Below are 15,382 nucleotides of genomic sequence, written 5' to 3' on the forward strand. Positions count from 1 at the left end.
AAAATGACAAATCTTGACAATGCAAATAATTTATAAAAGGTATTTTATATTTTAATCTAATTTCAAGAAATGTATTTATAATTTATTCTTTTATTTATTTTTTAGGTTTTAGTAAATTTTTTTTTTTAAAATTGAGTAGAAAGAAAATAATTATAAAAAATAGTTGATTATTTTAAGTTTTACTGTTTTTTTTTTTTTTTGTATAAAAGAAAAAAGGGGCAAAAAATGGGGATTTGGTTTTATAAAGTAAAATTTTAGAGAATTACATCTAAAGTGGTTCCCGTACTTAACGGCCAAAATGAAACGGCAGTGGTTGAAGTTTACATTTGGGAAAGTTAAATGGTTTAATAAAATGAAAATTTTAACTTAAGGGCATAATAATAAAGAAAAATACAAAATTGAGGGGCTTCTGACGCAATTTACATTAACTCTGAAGCCTTTTCCTCCATTCTCTGATGCGCTCAACAGCAAAAATAGAATTCACTTTAATTACACATAAAAACCCTAGAGAGAGAGAGAGAGAGAGAGAGAGTAGATTACAGAGAAGAGAGTTTTATTAGAAGAGAGAGAGAGAGAGAGATGGATGCGATAAGGAAGCAGCTGGACGTGCTGATGGGAGCGAATCGGAACGGAGACGTGAGGGAAGTAAATCGAAAGTACTACGATCGCGATGTCTGCCGTCTCTTCTTGGTCGGCCTCTGCCCTCACGAACTCTTCCAATTAACCGTCTGTACCATCATCTCTCTCTCTCTCTCTATATATATATATATATATACACGCGCGCGCGCACACACACACACATGTATGCATTATGAATATATATACGGAATGTGTTGTTGAAAAAAATACAATTGTTTTCATGCGCTTTTACGAGTGTTTGGTTAATTCGCTATGAATAAGTACTTTTTTAATGATCAAATATTATCTTTAAAATTGCTTATTCTGAACACAATGACCCTAGTTTATTTTGAAATAACACCACCTAACCAAAAAATAAAAATAATAATTCCAACTAGGAGATAAACTGTTTTTATTTTTATTTTTTAAGTTCACTTCCCTGGAATTCTATTTGATTAGAGAGTAACCGTAGTAGAATAAAAGGATGGAATCTCAAACTGTTAATTTCTTTTCTTTTCTTTTTTTGGGTTTGTTAATCTGACAGCAATTATAATTCAATTTAGTATTCTACGACTGTTTGTTAGAGTTGAGTTTTTTTTTTTTGGAAACTGTTTTTTGTGAATTTAACTGTAACTTTGTTATTGTTTGAACATTTTCCACTGCTTTATTGGTGGCCACACTGGGTCTAATTATGTTGACTGTTGAAAAAGAAAACTAGATTTTGGGAGATTATTGGTTGATTAAGTGCTTTTCAAGTTTAAATAATAATTGGATTTATTGGAGTGAAATGTTGATGAAATATAGCTAGCTTTATATAGAAATTGGTAGGAATTGTTTCCAGTGTTGGTCAAGTGTGCTTCATAACCAGAGTCTTGATGAGGCACTTGAGAAGTAATAAAAGTGCGGTGTTACTAGAAATTTAGTACTGAGGAGGATGGTACTTATCATGTTTCTTAATACATTCTGTACTATTTCCTGAGTTTAAGGAACTTGGGTTTTGTTTGGTTAAGTTTTCAAAATGTGTTTTCTGTTTTTTTATTTATTTTTTATTTTTTAAATTATACTAGTTTGAAAAAAATAAACACCAAGAAAGATATTTGTGGATTTAAAAAAATTATTTCCAACCCCATAAAAGAGAAAACATATGAAAATAATTAGTGTTTTTATTTTTTTCATCAAACTAGTTTTGAAAAATTTTCATAAAAAAAATTATAAAAACTCAACCAAACAGAGCCCTGGATTCCTATAATGTCAACCAACTAACTGATTTTATTTTTCAAATCTCTGTTTCATTGTTATTTATATTTGTCATTGCGTATGCACTGTATCACTATCATAAGGAAAATTCCTTTCTTACAAAAGCTCCACATGAATAATGTGGCAATGCCATTATTGTAAATAAACTTATCTTCACTGGTATTTTGTTTTGAAGTGAAAGGTTCACAATAAGTCACATAATTATGTATGAAAATTATATATGAATTTTTTGTTTGTATAACATTACTCCTATCTTAATCTTTATTGTTTTTAACTCTTTTTTGTTATTTACTTTTTTCTTCTCTCTAGAAAATGGATATGGGACCATGTCCAAAGGTGCACTCACTGCAGCTGAGGAAAGAGTATCTTTTTTTCTGATGGTGTGAAACCATTTATTTCCACTTTTTTTTCCCCTTCCTTTCCCCCTTAGGTTATATTGTTAGACAGAACTGGAATGCTATCCCATTATGAAATATTTGAGAGTATGCTAGCCAAGTTCTATTTATATGTCATTCTTTATCATTATAATCTTCCAGAGGTAGGTAGCTGTTATTGCGAATATCATTGAATGCAACCATCATTAAGAATCTCATATTGGTTGGTTTATTGTAGGGGTGGCTATCAACCCAATGGTCTGCTCAACCAAATTATTGTAGGGCTTGGGATTAGTTTTTAGGGGCAGGGATGGGCTAATTTTTAAGTCTCGATTATCTTTTCGGGTTGGGCTTTGGATTAGTGCTAAGCCTCTATTGTCAAATACTGTCTTTATTTCTTTCTTGATAAGGAATCTGAAATTGTACATTGGTATGAAAGATTTGAATATGCGACTTTAACTCTGTCCAGATATGAGGACGCCAAAGCCAAGGGTATCGATAACTATGATAGGGATTTGGAGGATGTTATAGATAGGCTTATTGTTGAGTGTGATAGGAAAATTACTAGAGCTCTCAAACGTCTCGAGGATGAGGATGCTAAAGCTGCTATTGCAATTTCTGTGTCTGAGGTTACACAGGTGATGGTCAAGTATACATTATTTTAGCAATCTTTTTTTGCCATTTCATGCTCTCTCTCTCTCTCTCCATGTGGTGGTTTATTGATTCTTTTGAATTGCAGACACCTGAGGTTCTGGAGTTATCGAAACAGATCAAGGAGAAGTTAAAGGAAGTCGATCAATATGGTAAGTGACTTGGGATTACTATACCTTGTCTGCTACCCTTGTTCTTCAAGGGTTTTGCTATTGAGAGAGAGAGAGAGAGGATATTTGTTGTAATGCTACTCTTATGATTGTGTTGTTCGTTCCTTTTGGTTCAAATTACACTGCTTGTAAATGCGTTATAAATAAATTTTATGAGTGCTGGGTTATTCTTCAGATGCCAAGAGGTCTTTGCTATCATATTGCATGCTTTACATGGTGGGAAAGTCTTGTGATGTTGGAACATTGAAATGGTTATTTTATGGAAATGTGGGTAGTAGATCAATTATTTTATTTTATTTTTTTTATTTTTTTTAAGCGGGGAGTTATTGCTTGCTCATTTGGCATGATTGGATTTTGCTTTATTCAATAATGGAATTTTGGCAGTTATTAGGGTGATTGTCATGATGGCAAAAAGATTTACTGGCTTCTGGCTACAAATTTGTTCAATTTCAACGCCCTTTGCAAAAGGAATTTTTGTTCCTATTGTATCTATTTTCTATAACTGTTAGGAAATTGTGAATGCGAGATCATCAAGGACATACAAGTAAAGGAAGCAGCAGAAAGAAGGAATAGGTCCATATTAATCTCATTCCTGACGAAAGATGACACAAATGTTTTGGCTGTGATACAGATAATCTGATTAACTATGTAAAAGATGCATTAAACACTGGGATACAGAAATCATTTGGAATGGATTTTCTGATAATTTATATGCACTTTTTTTTTCACACTAAATTTTTGCCTTTTTTAGAACATTTTTCTGGTCTGACATGGTATGTTGTTTTCCTTATTCAGCATCTAATGTGGAGGCAGCAGGGCTTTCAATGCTTCATTATAAGATAGCTGATATAGACTTGTAGAGGCTTATAAACAATTTGAATTTTGCAGATCTTGAAGGCAAGACAGATATGAAAATTCAAGCTTTGGAAATAGTGGAAGAACTCAGAACAAAAAGAGCTGACAAACAGGTGAAAAAGCTTGTCAACATATATGAATTTCACGTTTGGATTATCATTGAAATGCTTTCTGGACATGTAACTTGTCAGTATTGGTTTATTATGAAGTTGCTATCTATATGTAATTACTTTCCTCTCTAGAACTTTTCTTATTTTTTAAACTTTTGTGAATGGTTATATTTCTTCTCTGGCAGTCTATGCTTCTTTTGGATGCCTTCAACAAAGATCGAGCTTCCTTACCTCAGCCCCTTCCAAATCCTCCACCGTTGGCACCCTTGCCTGTCGTTGCTCCCGATGCTCGTACACAAGAAATGATAAATGAGAAGCTCAAAAAAGCAGAAGATCTTGGTATGTGAGTCAGCAATGTTATCAAGGGCTGGCATGTTCTTTGGCATTTGCAAATTCATAGAATCTCTTTATATGCCAGTGTTTTCTGTTTTTAAGTTGTTGCATTATTTATGTACTTTTATATTCAGCAACTTTTTAGTGGAAGAAGCTCTTCCCCCAGAAATCCTTAAAGAAAGCCCTGAAATGGGTTATGGCGTCTGGTGTGTGCCTATTCTTTTTTCTTTCTCTTCCACTTTTGTGCATGTGTGCAATGTGCTCTCTTGATGACCACCATTATTTTTGTTGTGCCCTTGATATCTCTGCATTCTTATTTCTGACCAAAATAAAGTTTGATCCAATCCAGCATCTGATTTAGTCTAATTTATTAATTGCTTGTCCTATGGGCTATGGCGGGTGCTAAGGCCTTATACCAGATAGCTCACGTTATGTCAAAATGATTATTGTCCTTGGGCTGCTTAAAAAATCTCAACAAATTGTATTTCATCAATTTTGGGTTTTTATTATGTGATCATTTTTAATGTCTAAATGTTTCGCTAGCTATTTTTTCATTGTGATCAATTTTAGATTTTTATTATTGCTTGTCCTATGGGCTATTTTTTCCAAGATTTTTATTTATTGCTTGTCCTATGGTATTCTAGTTTCTGCCACTTATGGCTAAAGGATTTTGAAAAGCATCTTTTAAGTTAAATCATCCTTTCTGAAGGGATTCAGACTGTAGGTGAAAATGCGACCAGTGTCCAGTGCTAGAATTGCTTCAAGAAGTTTTTTTTTGGGGGGGTTAATAAGTCATAAATTAAAAACAGAAAATATACACAAATACAAGGGGCATGCCCCAAGCCCTAACCCCAACTATACAAGCAAGAACAACCAGCCTAAAAACAGCCTAAAAAGGCATGCCAAACAGAGAACAAGCTGAGACAAAAAACAGCTTCAACTAAAAAAACCAAGATAAATATAGAATTTGGAAAATCCAAAGCTATTAACTGGATGGATAAAGATATACCAAACAATTAAATAACTTAGAATTTTAACACAGATAGGCAGACTAAACTCATACTCCAAAACAGATTTTGATTCCTTAAATGTGTTCAAGCTCCCCATACAATCTGTATTGGACCATGAACACATTCCATAAGCTCAAATAATTCTGCTATCAAAGGCAAAATCTACCCACTACTGATCATGGTGCCCTATTTTCCTTCACATCCCATCTCTGAAAAAGAATAGCTGTCCCTCTCAATGCCTAACAACATGAATTTACAACAGAAAATGTCATTTAAAGATGACTAGCTTTAAGGATAAAGCACTCAAAAATTGCTTTTCACCAACAATGTCCCCACCGGCAACTAGTAACAATAATGAACTCCTTTCTTGTTGGATATATATATTTGATTCTTCGCTGATCTTCTTCTGAAATTTCAATAGATAGTCTTAGTAAGATGCCATCTGGTACAAACAGTTCTAAGAAGGTGGTGTGTTGTGTTGGACACCGACACAACATGACACCCATCAGAAACTTCTTGACACCTATTGGATACACATTCAAACATATGTCTAGCGTTTAGACACACATGAAACACGTTATAAGTTTGAATAAAATAACTTGCAATCCATTGATAAAAGTAAAACAACATAAATTTATATGTATTCTTCTTGCTAGGACTTCAGAAATTAGTGCTACATTGTATTTGTTTATTATCCTTGAATTAGATATTCATATGCATGACATATAAAAAATATGTAAAACTATAAATTGTGTGCATGTCTTTTATGTATCGTGTCCTACACTTTTTAAAATTTCAATATTGGCAAGTTCGTGTCATGTTATGTATCTGTGTCTGTGCTTCTTAGATCCCTGTATTGTCTGTATCTTAATTTTTGTAAAATTGTTGTGTCCCGTTTTTGTGCTTCTTATATTGCAAGTTTTAGTAAAGTTGGCGTATGAAAAGTGGTACTTTTTCATTTTTATGCCTTTTTTTGCCTTGATGTCTTGTCATGGGCTAATTGTATAGTTTTCAATTACATTTTCAGGTGAGCAAGGAATGATTGATGAAGCACAAAAAGCATTGGAAGAGGCTGAAGCACTTAAGAAGGTTTTCATTTTTTTTTCTCAAGAATAATCTCCATAAGAATAATTTAGATTTGTGTTTCTATTGACATTGCCTAGCCATAGACCACAAAATTGAAATTTATTGCAGTATGTCAATCCATGTGTTATATACTTGAAGCGGAAAATGAATCTTAAATATGTTCTTCACTTGTTAATCTCAGAAGCAAAAGGTTTAGCAGGATGGGTGCTTGTGATGTGGGATAAAATAGTGAATTTGAATTGTTTTGAAGATCTTGTTTGTTTAAATAGGTGGAGGATAGTTGTATGCAAGTGTTCTTTGGTATTTAAGGTCGGCCTGCGATAGTGAAATGTTCATGTAGTTTAGGCTTTTAGAAAGGTTTTGCTCCCTCTAGATTTGAGAGGTTCTCTCATGGCATACCATTGAGCAAAAGGCCTGGTTTCATAGTTTCATCCTTTGCCTTCGAGAAAGCCCAAGTCCCTCTTTTTTGATGCTCCACTTCTTGCTTTTATGGTGTTTCATCTTGTTTTAGGATTGGTGGTCCAAATTCCTATTCCTTTGTTTTTAGTGCTTTATGTTTTAGGGTTGGATGATGTCTGATTCATCTAGTTGGTGATTTCTTTTTGGTTCCTGTTGGATTATTTGGGAGCTTTTCTTGTATCTTCTGCCCATGATTTTACTTTGCTTATTGGTGAGGGGTCTCGCTTGTTTTTGGAGGTACTGATTGTCACACCCCAAATTCGAGGCTTGGCCAGCCGTGGACAACCACAAATTGTGAGTCTGAATGATTTATTTGTTGCGTTGATCCCTAAAAAAAGGAGCAATTGTGAATATTTTGTTCCTTGTATCTAGGATAATGTCCTAAATCTTAATGTTTTCCCGTCTTGTTTGTTTGTTTAAATGTATTAGAAGAAATTTCTATTCCTTGATGTGTTTGCTCACACGTGTGTTATTTTTCCAGCTGGCTCCCAGACAGGACCCTGTTTTGGATGCCTCCAAGTACACTGCTGCTGATGTCCGCATTGTGAGTCCTTTATGTTGTTTTTCTTCCAATCTTCTTGCCTTTGTTGGAGGACGGAGAAAGTCTTAATATTTTACAATATTAAGCTTCACTATTCATTTGCTTTTATCTGTTGTGTCATTTTTGATTAAAAACTGATAAAGTGGCTTAAAAACCGATTCTCTTTTCATTTTATAGAAATATCTTTAGTTAGTTGTTTGATTAGGTTGCTACTTGGGATAAAAGTTGTTTGAACATGAAAATTTCACTCTTGACCATATATGATCTAAGCATCAATTCTCATTTAGAAATTATGATATTTGTACAGACTGATCAGAAGCTACGTGTCTGTGACATTTGTGGGGCATTTTTGAGTGTTTATGACAGGTATTCTTCTCTTCCTTGTTCTACAGAATCACAAATGTGATCTGTAGATTTTTTAAGGATGACAAAGAACTAGGTTTTGGGGTTGTGAATACTTCAGCTTTTGACCTGGCGATTATACCTCCTTGTCACCAGCAGGCTTTTGGGCCGGTTTTTCGAGGATAAACTTTTGCAGCTAAAGAATGTGCGTCTTTTTCTGTTTTATGCTTGTAGATCATACTGTTGTTAGCTAGAAACTTATGGGGCAGCTGTGTTATATATCTGTTATCTTTTGGAGGATCTGAATATATATTGCTGTTCTGATGTTTTATGTGGTTTTCCAGTGACCGTCGTTTAGCAGATCATTTTGGAGGAAAGCTTCACTTGGGCTATATACAAATCCGTGAGAAGTTAGCGGAGCTACAGGTAAAGATTATCTATTTTCGCATTTTTTTTGAGCCAATTCCTTGGGGTTATTGACTGTTTTTATTCTATTAGAAAAGGGTTACAAGCTGGAATTGCAAACAAGTTATTTGGAACCTTTTACAATTTTTCTTTTTCTTTCTTTCTTTTTTTTTTTTTTTTGGCTTCGTCATTGCCTTTGCAGTTTTTCTATTTCCTCGAATGCAGAATTCATGTTTCTTGCACAATAGGCAGTAGGCATCAATGTAGTTTTTAAAAGTAATGCTGTGCTACTAAGGAGGTTTTATATGTTTATTTTACCTATTGTACATTTGGTATATACTCAAGTTGGTACTCTGAATATGTTGATTCAGGTGCTGGTATAAATGTTTCACTTTCTTCTGTAGAGATTCTCAGTTTATGCATCTGTGAGTTTTTCTTAACTTGGAGAAGAGTGCTTTCATATCTTAACTATCTTTATATTCATACAGATTTATATTGGGGTTCACCTAAAAAGGGGAAAGGGTGAAGTCCTGCTGTATTTGTCTGTTAATTGAATTTCAATGGCATAGACTTGAAAAACGGTTGAAAAGAACCAGTACTTCGTATTGGAGTTCTTATGAATGGGCAAAATCTGCTCATTCTGGCTTGTGTTTAAGGAAAGGTGTAAACAGACTAGCCACTTGCATTTGGCAACAAAGCCAGAGTAGGCTTGTAACATGCAACAGAACTCGGATGTCACCATACTTTTTACTGAGTGAACTTGAACAACCATATACTCACCTTGAACCTGCTTGTTTGCGTTCCCTACTCTCGAGGCCTTGTGAGCTTTTTTTGTTTTAAAAAATTTCTTGTTATAATTATTAGGGGGAATTACATCCCAGTGGGATAGAAAATTGTTTTTTACACAAACATTGAGGGGTGCAAGTCACACTTGCACCTCATAGCTTTTCACTTGCACCCCCATCACAGAATGACTTGCTGCACCCCACGTGTTTTTATAATTTTTTGTCTGACCCACTGTGCTGTAATTGTCCCTAATTATGATCAAGAATGCTATTGTCAGAATTGTGTTAATTGTCAATCATCTGGTTCCTGTTGATATTTGTTGACCTAATTGAAAGAACATATAAACCTGTGAATGTTAGTTGAGTTATGCTGGTAGACGGTAGTGCCTTGTAGCTTACAACTTGTTTTTATTTTATTTTATTTTATTTTTGGAAAGGGTGAAATTACATTAATAGTCCCCTATAATTTGGGACTTGTGTCACTTTGGTCCTGACTTTTCAATTGTAATACATTTGACCTTGAATTTTGAATCTAGTTTCAAACAATGACAATTGAAGGTACCATTACTTAATTTTAAGGGCAAAATCGTCAATTTGATAAAATATAAACTAATTTGACAAAAATAAATATCAAAAAATATTTTTGAATTTTTAAAAATTATGTCTACCTACCAAAGATAAAATTAGAAAAATTGATAAATCTTTTAGACATTTATTTATTTATTTATTTTTACTAAATTAATTTTTATTATGTGTTTAAATGATGAATATGTAATGGGTGATTGTTAAGATTTTAATGTGTAATCGGTATATTTAATATATGAAATGTTTTTAGTTTTGAATTTTTTTGATTTAATGGATTGATTTAATAATGATATCAAAATTGTCGCCATATTTGACTTTTGAAAAAATAGAAACTAATTTAATGAAAATGAAAACAATCACCCATTATATGATCATCATTCAAACACATAATAAAAATTAATTTGGTAAAAAAAAAAAAATGTTTAAAAGATTTATCAATTTTACATATTTTATCTTTAGTGGGTAAAATAATTTTTAAAAATTAAAAAATATTTTTTTGATATTTATTTTTCAAATTAGTTTATATTTTATCAAATTGACGATTTTGCCATTGAAATTAAGCAATGACATCTTCAATTGTCTTTATTTAGAACAAGATTCAAAATTCAAGGTCAAATGTGTCTCAATTAAAAATTCAAGGACCAAAGTGACACAACCCCCAAACTATAGGAACTGTTAGTGCAATTTGCGATTTTTGAAAATATTTAAACTGCTATTGTTTATTTACCATGAGAAGGAAAAATAAAAATAAAAAACCAAATTTATCTAGCTCCAGAGAATTTTAACTACTACTTAGGTGAACAACTCCAGATTGCAGGTCATGTCAGGGTTTTGTATTAGCATATAACTTTTGAAGTTTCTTATTGAATGAAAGTTTCATTAGTCAATAAGTGTCCTTGATTATTTATATGTCTTATTCTGGTGGTCAATTTTCTTACTTCTCTTATTCCCTGTGCTCAAACTAGCTATGGTATCAATTTTTTGACTTTCTGTTTTGACATTTAAAGGTGTACCTAATCTCATTCCATCTTCATTGGACTTGTCTTGATTCATTTTCCTCAGCTTCCTGAAATCTAAGGAGGTTTTTGTCTATCTTCTATTTTTAGGGATTTTAGATGCATGCATGAGACATGCACCTGTATCATGTTATTTAAAGGTATTGGTAGATAAAAATACAGTTACTGTTGGATTTTTAATCTTGATATTCCAGCCTCACTAGCGTTGTGTAACATGGGAATTATTATTATTTTTTTCCTGTGGAGTTAGATTGGTCCATTCAACACCATAAAATCTGAGGACTTCACTATTGTAACCTTGGATCTATTTTTTGTGGATAAATTATAAAAAAGGTGGAAAACAAAGGAAACTCAATTAACTTGTGACTTTTGTTATTTACATTTGTGCTTATTACATGGACATCATTGGAGTGGTTCTTGGAAGGGAGTTGAACCGAGGTTGTTAAGATCACGATCCGGATTGTAGGATTGTACGATCCTACGATCCAATATATATAGCATTCGATCCAACTCATATTTTGGATCGGGCCCATGTCAGGATTGTGGTAGGATCATATTAGGATTGGTAGGATCGTATCGGGATCGCGATTCCATGCGATCCTGATTTATATGGTTTTTTTTTGCCAACTTTAAAGCAAACAACCCTTTATCGAGATAAAAGAAGAAAAATTGACCCTCTTAGCTGCGATTAGGGCAATACAAATTGGGGAAAGAGAAATTGGACATCAAAGCTTCAGATTTTGTGGAACCAGGTATCCTTCTTCGAATCTTCCTTCTTTGTATTATTTTTTTGCTTTTTTTTGTCTTCTTGTTCGTTTCTTCTTCTTCTTCTTCGCTGCTGCTCTTCTTTTTCTTCGCTGCTCTTCTTCTTCTTCTTCTTCTTCTTCTTCTTCTTCTTCTTCTTCTATGTGTACGATTCTTCTCTGTAGTTTGAATCACCATTTTTCTTCTCCTGACTTCTTTGTTCCTCCTCTTCTCTCATCTCTGTTCTGTAGTTCGACTATTCTTCTCTGTATATTTTTTATTTTATTTTTTTGTCTGTTCTGTTTTTGTTCCTGATCAAAGCAAACATATGAAAACTAGAACTTTGATTGAAACATTTGACAAGAACTTAGTATCACTTTTTCTTTCTCCTGTTTCTTCATTTTTCCTACCTTTTTCTTCATTTTTCTTGGTTCTTTGCTGCTGCTGCTGCTCTTCTTTGGTTCTTTTTCCCTAAACTTCGTTGGAAAAAAATTATTTTAATTTGAACCACAAATTTTGTTCAGCACAACTCTATACCAATTCTTTGCTGAAACAAGGTTTGAATGCTACTTTGAATTGCTATGTTTCTTTTTTTGAGGGGTTCATTCTATATACATTTTGATAGTATTACTTAAGTCATACAAAAGTTATAGTGTTTTTTTATCATTGTAGTAGGATCTTGTGATCCTCCATTCGATCTGGCAGACCCCCAAAACAATCCTGTGTAAGATCCCGATCTTAACAACCTTGAGTTGAACATACTCATATTGACTATGCTTATTGATGTCAAGCTCATATGGTCTATGGTAGTGTGCTATTTTTGTGGTATCTATTTTGCTTTATAATATCTCTAGTTGGATGAAGTGGAAACTGTTGTAGAGATGTTTCAATAGTACTTTCTTAATTAATTTGTCAGGAAGAGAGAAACAATAAAAGGAAGGCCCATGAAGATGAGAGAAGGTAATCTTAGTTCATTCCCCCCCCCCCCCCCCCCCCCCCCCCCCCCCTCTTCTGTATTTTAAAATGGTGTAGGCTTTCAAACCTTTTTCCCTGAGTAGTGCGGGTGGGTGGGGTCATTATTATTCTATTCTTTGTTTGAGAGTCAGAAATTTTATTGGTGAAGTCATATAATTCTTGTTATCGTACAGATCAAAAGAGCGAAGCCGAGAGCATGATAGGGAAGCGAGCAGGGATCGAGACCATGGAGATAGCCGTGAAGAGGGGTGGGACAATGATCGTAGGAGCAGAGATCGTGATAGGTATTATGATCATGATCATGGGTATGATCGAGAGCGAGATAGAGAAAGAGATCGGGCCCGCAACTATGATTCAAGGAGTCGTCGGAGGTCACGTTCACGGTCAAGAGAACGTTCCAGGGACTATGATCGCCACAGGTACTTCTTGTTTATCAATTGTTATTAGATATTTAGATGCATCTAGGGCTGTAAAATAGCCGAGTCAAGAAATATATTTTTCAAGCTTGGCTTAAAAATTTAACAAGCGTCACAATATGTTCAAGCTTGGCTTGTTTAGCATTTGATTCCATCTTAAACAAGTTTTAATTGAGCCGAGCTCGAGTAGTTTATTTTTTTTGTTATCCATAGAAGCTTATTGAGCTGAGTAATAGGTTGTTCTAATTTGACTTGTTTACATAACGAGCTTTAAAATGTGTTCCAACTTGGCTTGTTTACATAATAATCTGATCTCGAACAAGATTTTAATTGAGCCGAGCTCAAGTAGTTTATTTCATTATGTTTTGGTTCCCTTATTGAACCACCTGTTTTCCAACATTTTGCATTGAGAAAGTAGACATCCTCTGGGTATTTACTATAAATTTCAATCACTTACATTTTCATTATTGTGTCCTTTATCTGCATATGTTGTTATGCATATTGCAATATATTTTGATTGATCTGTAATAATTGCCTATCTTTTCTCAGGCGTTATGATCGGTACTAGCTGCAGCTGGAATGAAGAATCTGGAAATTGCTTGTCCTTTGTCTTTATGAAGATAAATTTGAGTTTTTGGAGAGATGGGTTCTGTGATGGCACTAGAAATTGTTAGTACATCTTCATGATTACTGTTTGATGGAGGATTGAAATTACGCCGCCTTTGATTATACCTACATGGCTGAGTGACAGTTTGTTTCTTTTGGACTTCCCACATTATCCCAAGTTTGACTGGCTCTAACTTGATTGATAAAAAATCGAACGAATCCATAACAATTTACTATGCTATAAAAGTTCGGTTTGTACCCTGTAGGACCTTCCTGTACCAGTGACTAGGACTGGGGGGAATGGCCCGTTTAGTATTATTATTATATATAAATGTTAAAACTGAGCTTGGTCTAGCTTACTATTATTTCCATTCCTGATGGAAGAGGATTTACATGCAGCAGATTATCAGATGTTGTGGGAAGCAATTTGACTGATTGTTCATGTTTACTTATTGTTAAGAAAAGGTTGTTGGTGTGATGGAATTTGTGGAAGGGTTAAATTGGTGGGCATTACCAGTGTGCAAATGATATGACAAGAAATGCAAGGACAATGGCTTTTACCATTCACAAGACAATTTACATTCTTTTTACCCTTGTTTTATTATCTGGGGTTTGAAATCTTTGAATTTACTCGCGATGAGAAGGCGGAGAGGGGGAGTAGTAATAAATGGGAATGGATAAGACTTTTAAATTCCTGGCTCAAGGTTTGGGTTCGAGTTTTTATAACTCGTAGTTGGGGTTAAATATATTCTTTAGTGCTTGGAGAATGCCTAAGTTTCAGTCTTGACGTAGGTGCGATGGTGTTCTCTGTAAATATGTTGTAGGTGTTAAAGGATAATATTTTTTAATGGATGAGTTAGAGTAGTGTATCTGCATATTCATTTTGTGAAAAAAAAAAAAAAAATTTGGGAATAGATAGCGGCTTCTTCACCAGCTGAAGGACAATCATCATTTTCCAAGCAGCAAAAGGCTCTCTATTGAATATTTTCCAATGGTCAAAATTGGCCTTGTTAATCCTAGAGTGGAATTGTGGGATACGAGTTCACATGCACTGATATCAAATAATTATTAATAATAATTGGTTGATATATATATATATATATATATATTAATTTAATCACAAATAAAATCGAGTATAGATTTTTTAATTACTCAATGTTCGGTGCTGATTGTTCATTCAGGGTTTAGAACTTTTCAAAATATATATGCTTAAAATTTCATTCATATTTTCCCTTTTTGAATTAATTGGATGTAGCTTTGGAATGGTTAAATTTTTTGTTTTGAAATTCTGAACATAGTCTTTTTTTCTTTTCTTTTTTTAATTTTTAATTTTTTTTTTTTAAAGTTAGATATGGCTAGGTGTATTTTATGTCACTTGTATATTTTATTTTATTTTTAAAAAAAGAGATGAATTTTTTATTAATATTATAAGGTAAATATGTTCAAATTTTAGACCAAAATTATATTGGAATTACTTTTGAGTAAAATTATATTTGGATTTTTTAAAAAAGATTTTTAAATTTCAAGTTAGGTATTGGTATGGCTAAAACTTTTTTTGACTTTCTATATAAAAAATTAAATTTAAAATGGATATATATAGCATTGATAATAGATGCCATAGCCATAAATAATATATAAATTAAAAAGTTTTTCCATTTTAATCAAGAAATTAATTAAAATTTTAGAATTCAACCACCAATGATAATGTACCATGTGTATTTATATGGTGTGTGGAAAAAGTACAAAAGGAGGCTTGTTATCGTGGATAGGTTACAAGAAGCCAAGTCATTTTTGAATCTCACAGAGAAGAAACCTAATGCTTTGTTCCACTTGTGCTTAACTGGTTGTGTTGCTAATGGGTCTGCTATTCTTCCTTTTGATATTTGATATTGGTTGTTCTCATGCTATTAGGATTTTATGATAGTGGCTTAGTTCTTTGCATTTTGTGATTGTTTTTATGTACCTTTTATTAATATTAGTGGTTGGGCACGTGCATTACACGTGATACGTAATTTTTCACCAACTATTAATACTGTAATTATGC

General features: G+C 33.3%; 1 protein-coding gene across 10 annotated transcripts; it reads left to right on the plus strand.

The window, feature by feature from the left end:
- The first annotated feature begins 404 nt into the window (after nt 1–404).
- On the plus strand, nt 405–13,692 carry LOC114274537 (U1 snRNP-associated protein usp106). 10 transcript variants are annotated; one of them, XR_014330418.1, is made up of 15 exons: nt 405–518; nt 562–726; nt 2,185–2,237; nt 2,719–2,887; nt 2,989–3,052; nt 3,959–4,038; nt 4,221–4,374; nt 6,406–6,467; nt 7,405–7,467; nt 7,772–7,830; nt 8,151–8,232; nt 8,583–8,636; nt 11,290–11,349; nt 12,258–12,301; nt 12,490–12,637. XR_014330418.1 is itself a non-coding variant. In XM_082870291.1 (14 exons), the coding sequence occupies exons 2-14, from the start codon at nt 580–582 to the stop codon at nt 13,298–13,300; spliced, it is 1,242 nt and encodes a 413-aa protein (XP_082726417.1). In that variant the 5' UTR covers nt 463–516; nt 562–579; the 3' UTR covers nt 13,301–13,692. The 10 variants fall into 10 exon arrangements, 4 of the variants coding, with proteins under 4 accessions (XP_082726431.1, XP_082726417.1, XP_082726418.1 ...); XR_014330413.1 differs by lacking the exons at nt 7,772–7,830; nt 8,583–8,636; nt 11,290–11,349 and adding exons at nt 7,831–8,011; nt 13,282–13,692 and having other exon boundaries at nt 12,490–12,735; XR_014330417.1 differs by lacking the exon at nt 11,290–11,349.
- The last annotated feature ends 1,690 nt before the right edge of the window (nt 13,693–15,382 follow it).

The sequence above is a fragment of the Camellia sinensis genome, chromosome 1 (assembly GCF_055761805.1).
Source record: "Camellia sinensis isolate YWXY chromosome 1, ASM5576180v1, whole genome shotgun sequence".
NCBI lineage: Eukaryota > Viridiplantae > Streptophyta > Magnoliopsida > Ericales > Theaceae > Camellia > Camellia sinensis.

Bases quoted from the DNA above. Each gene is read 5' to 3' on its own strand.
- LOC114274537 (XM_082870291.1), top strand. From the start codon at position 580: ATGGATGCGATAAGGAAGCAGCTGGACGTGCTGATGGGAGCGAATCGG. The intron at 4,375-6,405 runs GTATGTGAGTCA...TTACATTTTCAG, and splicing joins CAAAAAAGCAGAAGATCTTG to GTGAGCAAGGAATGATTGAT. The intron at 7,468-7,771 runs GTGAGTCCTTTA...ATATTTGTACAG, and splicing joins CTGCTGCTGATGTCCGCATT to ACTGATCAGAAGCTACGTGT.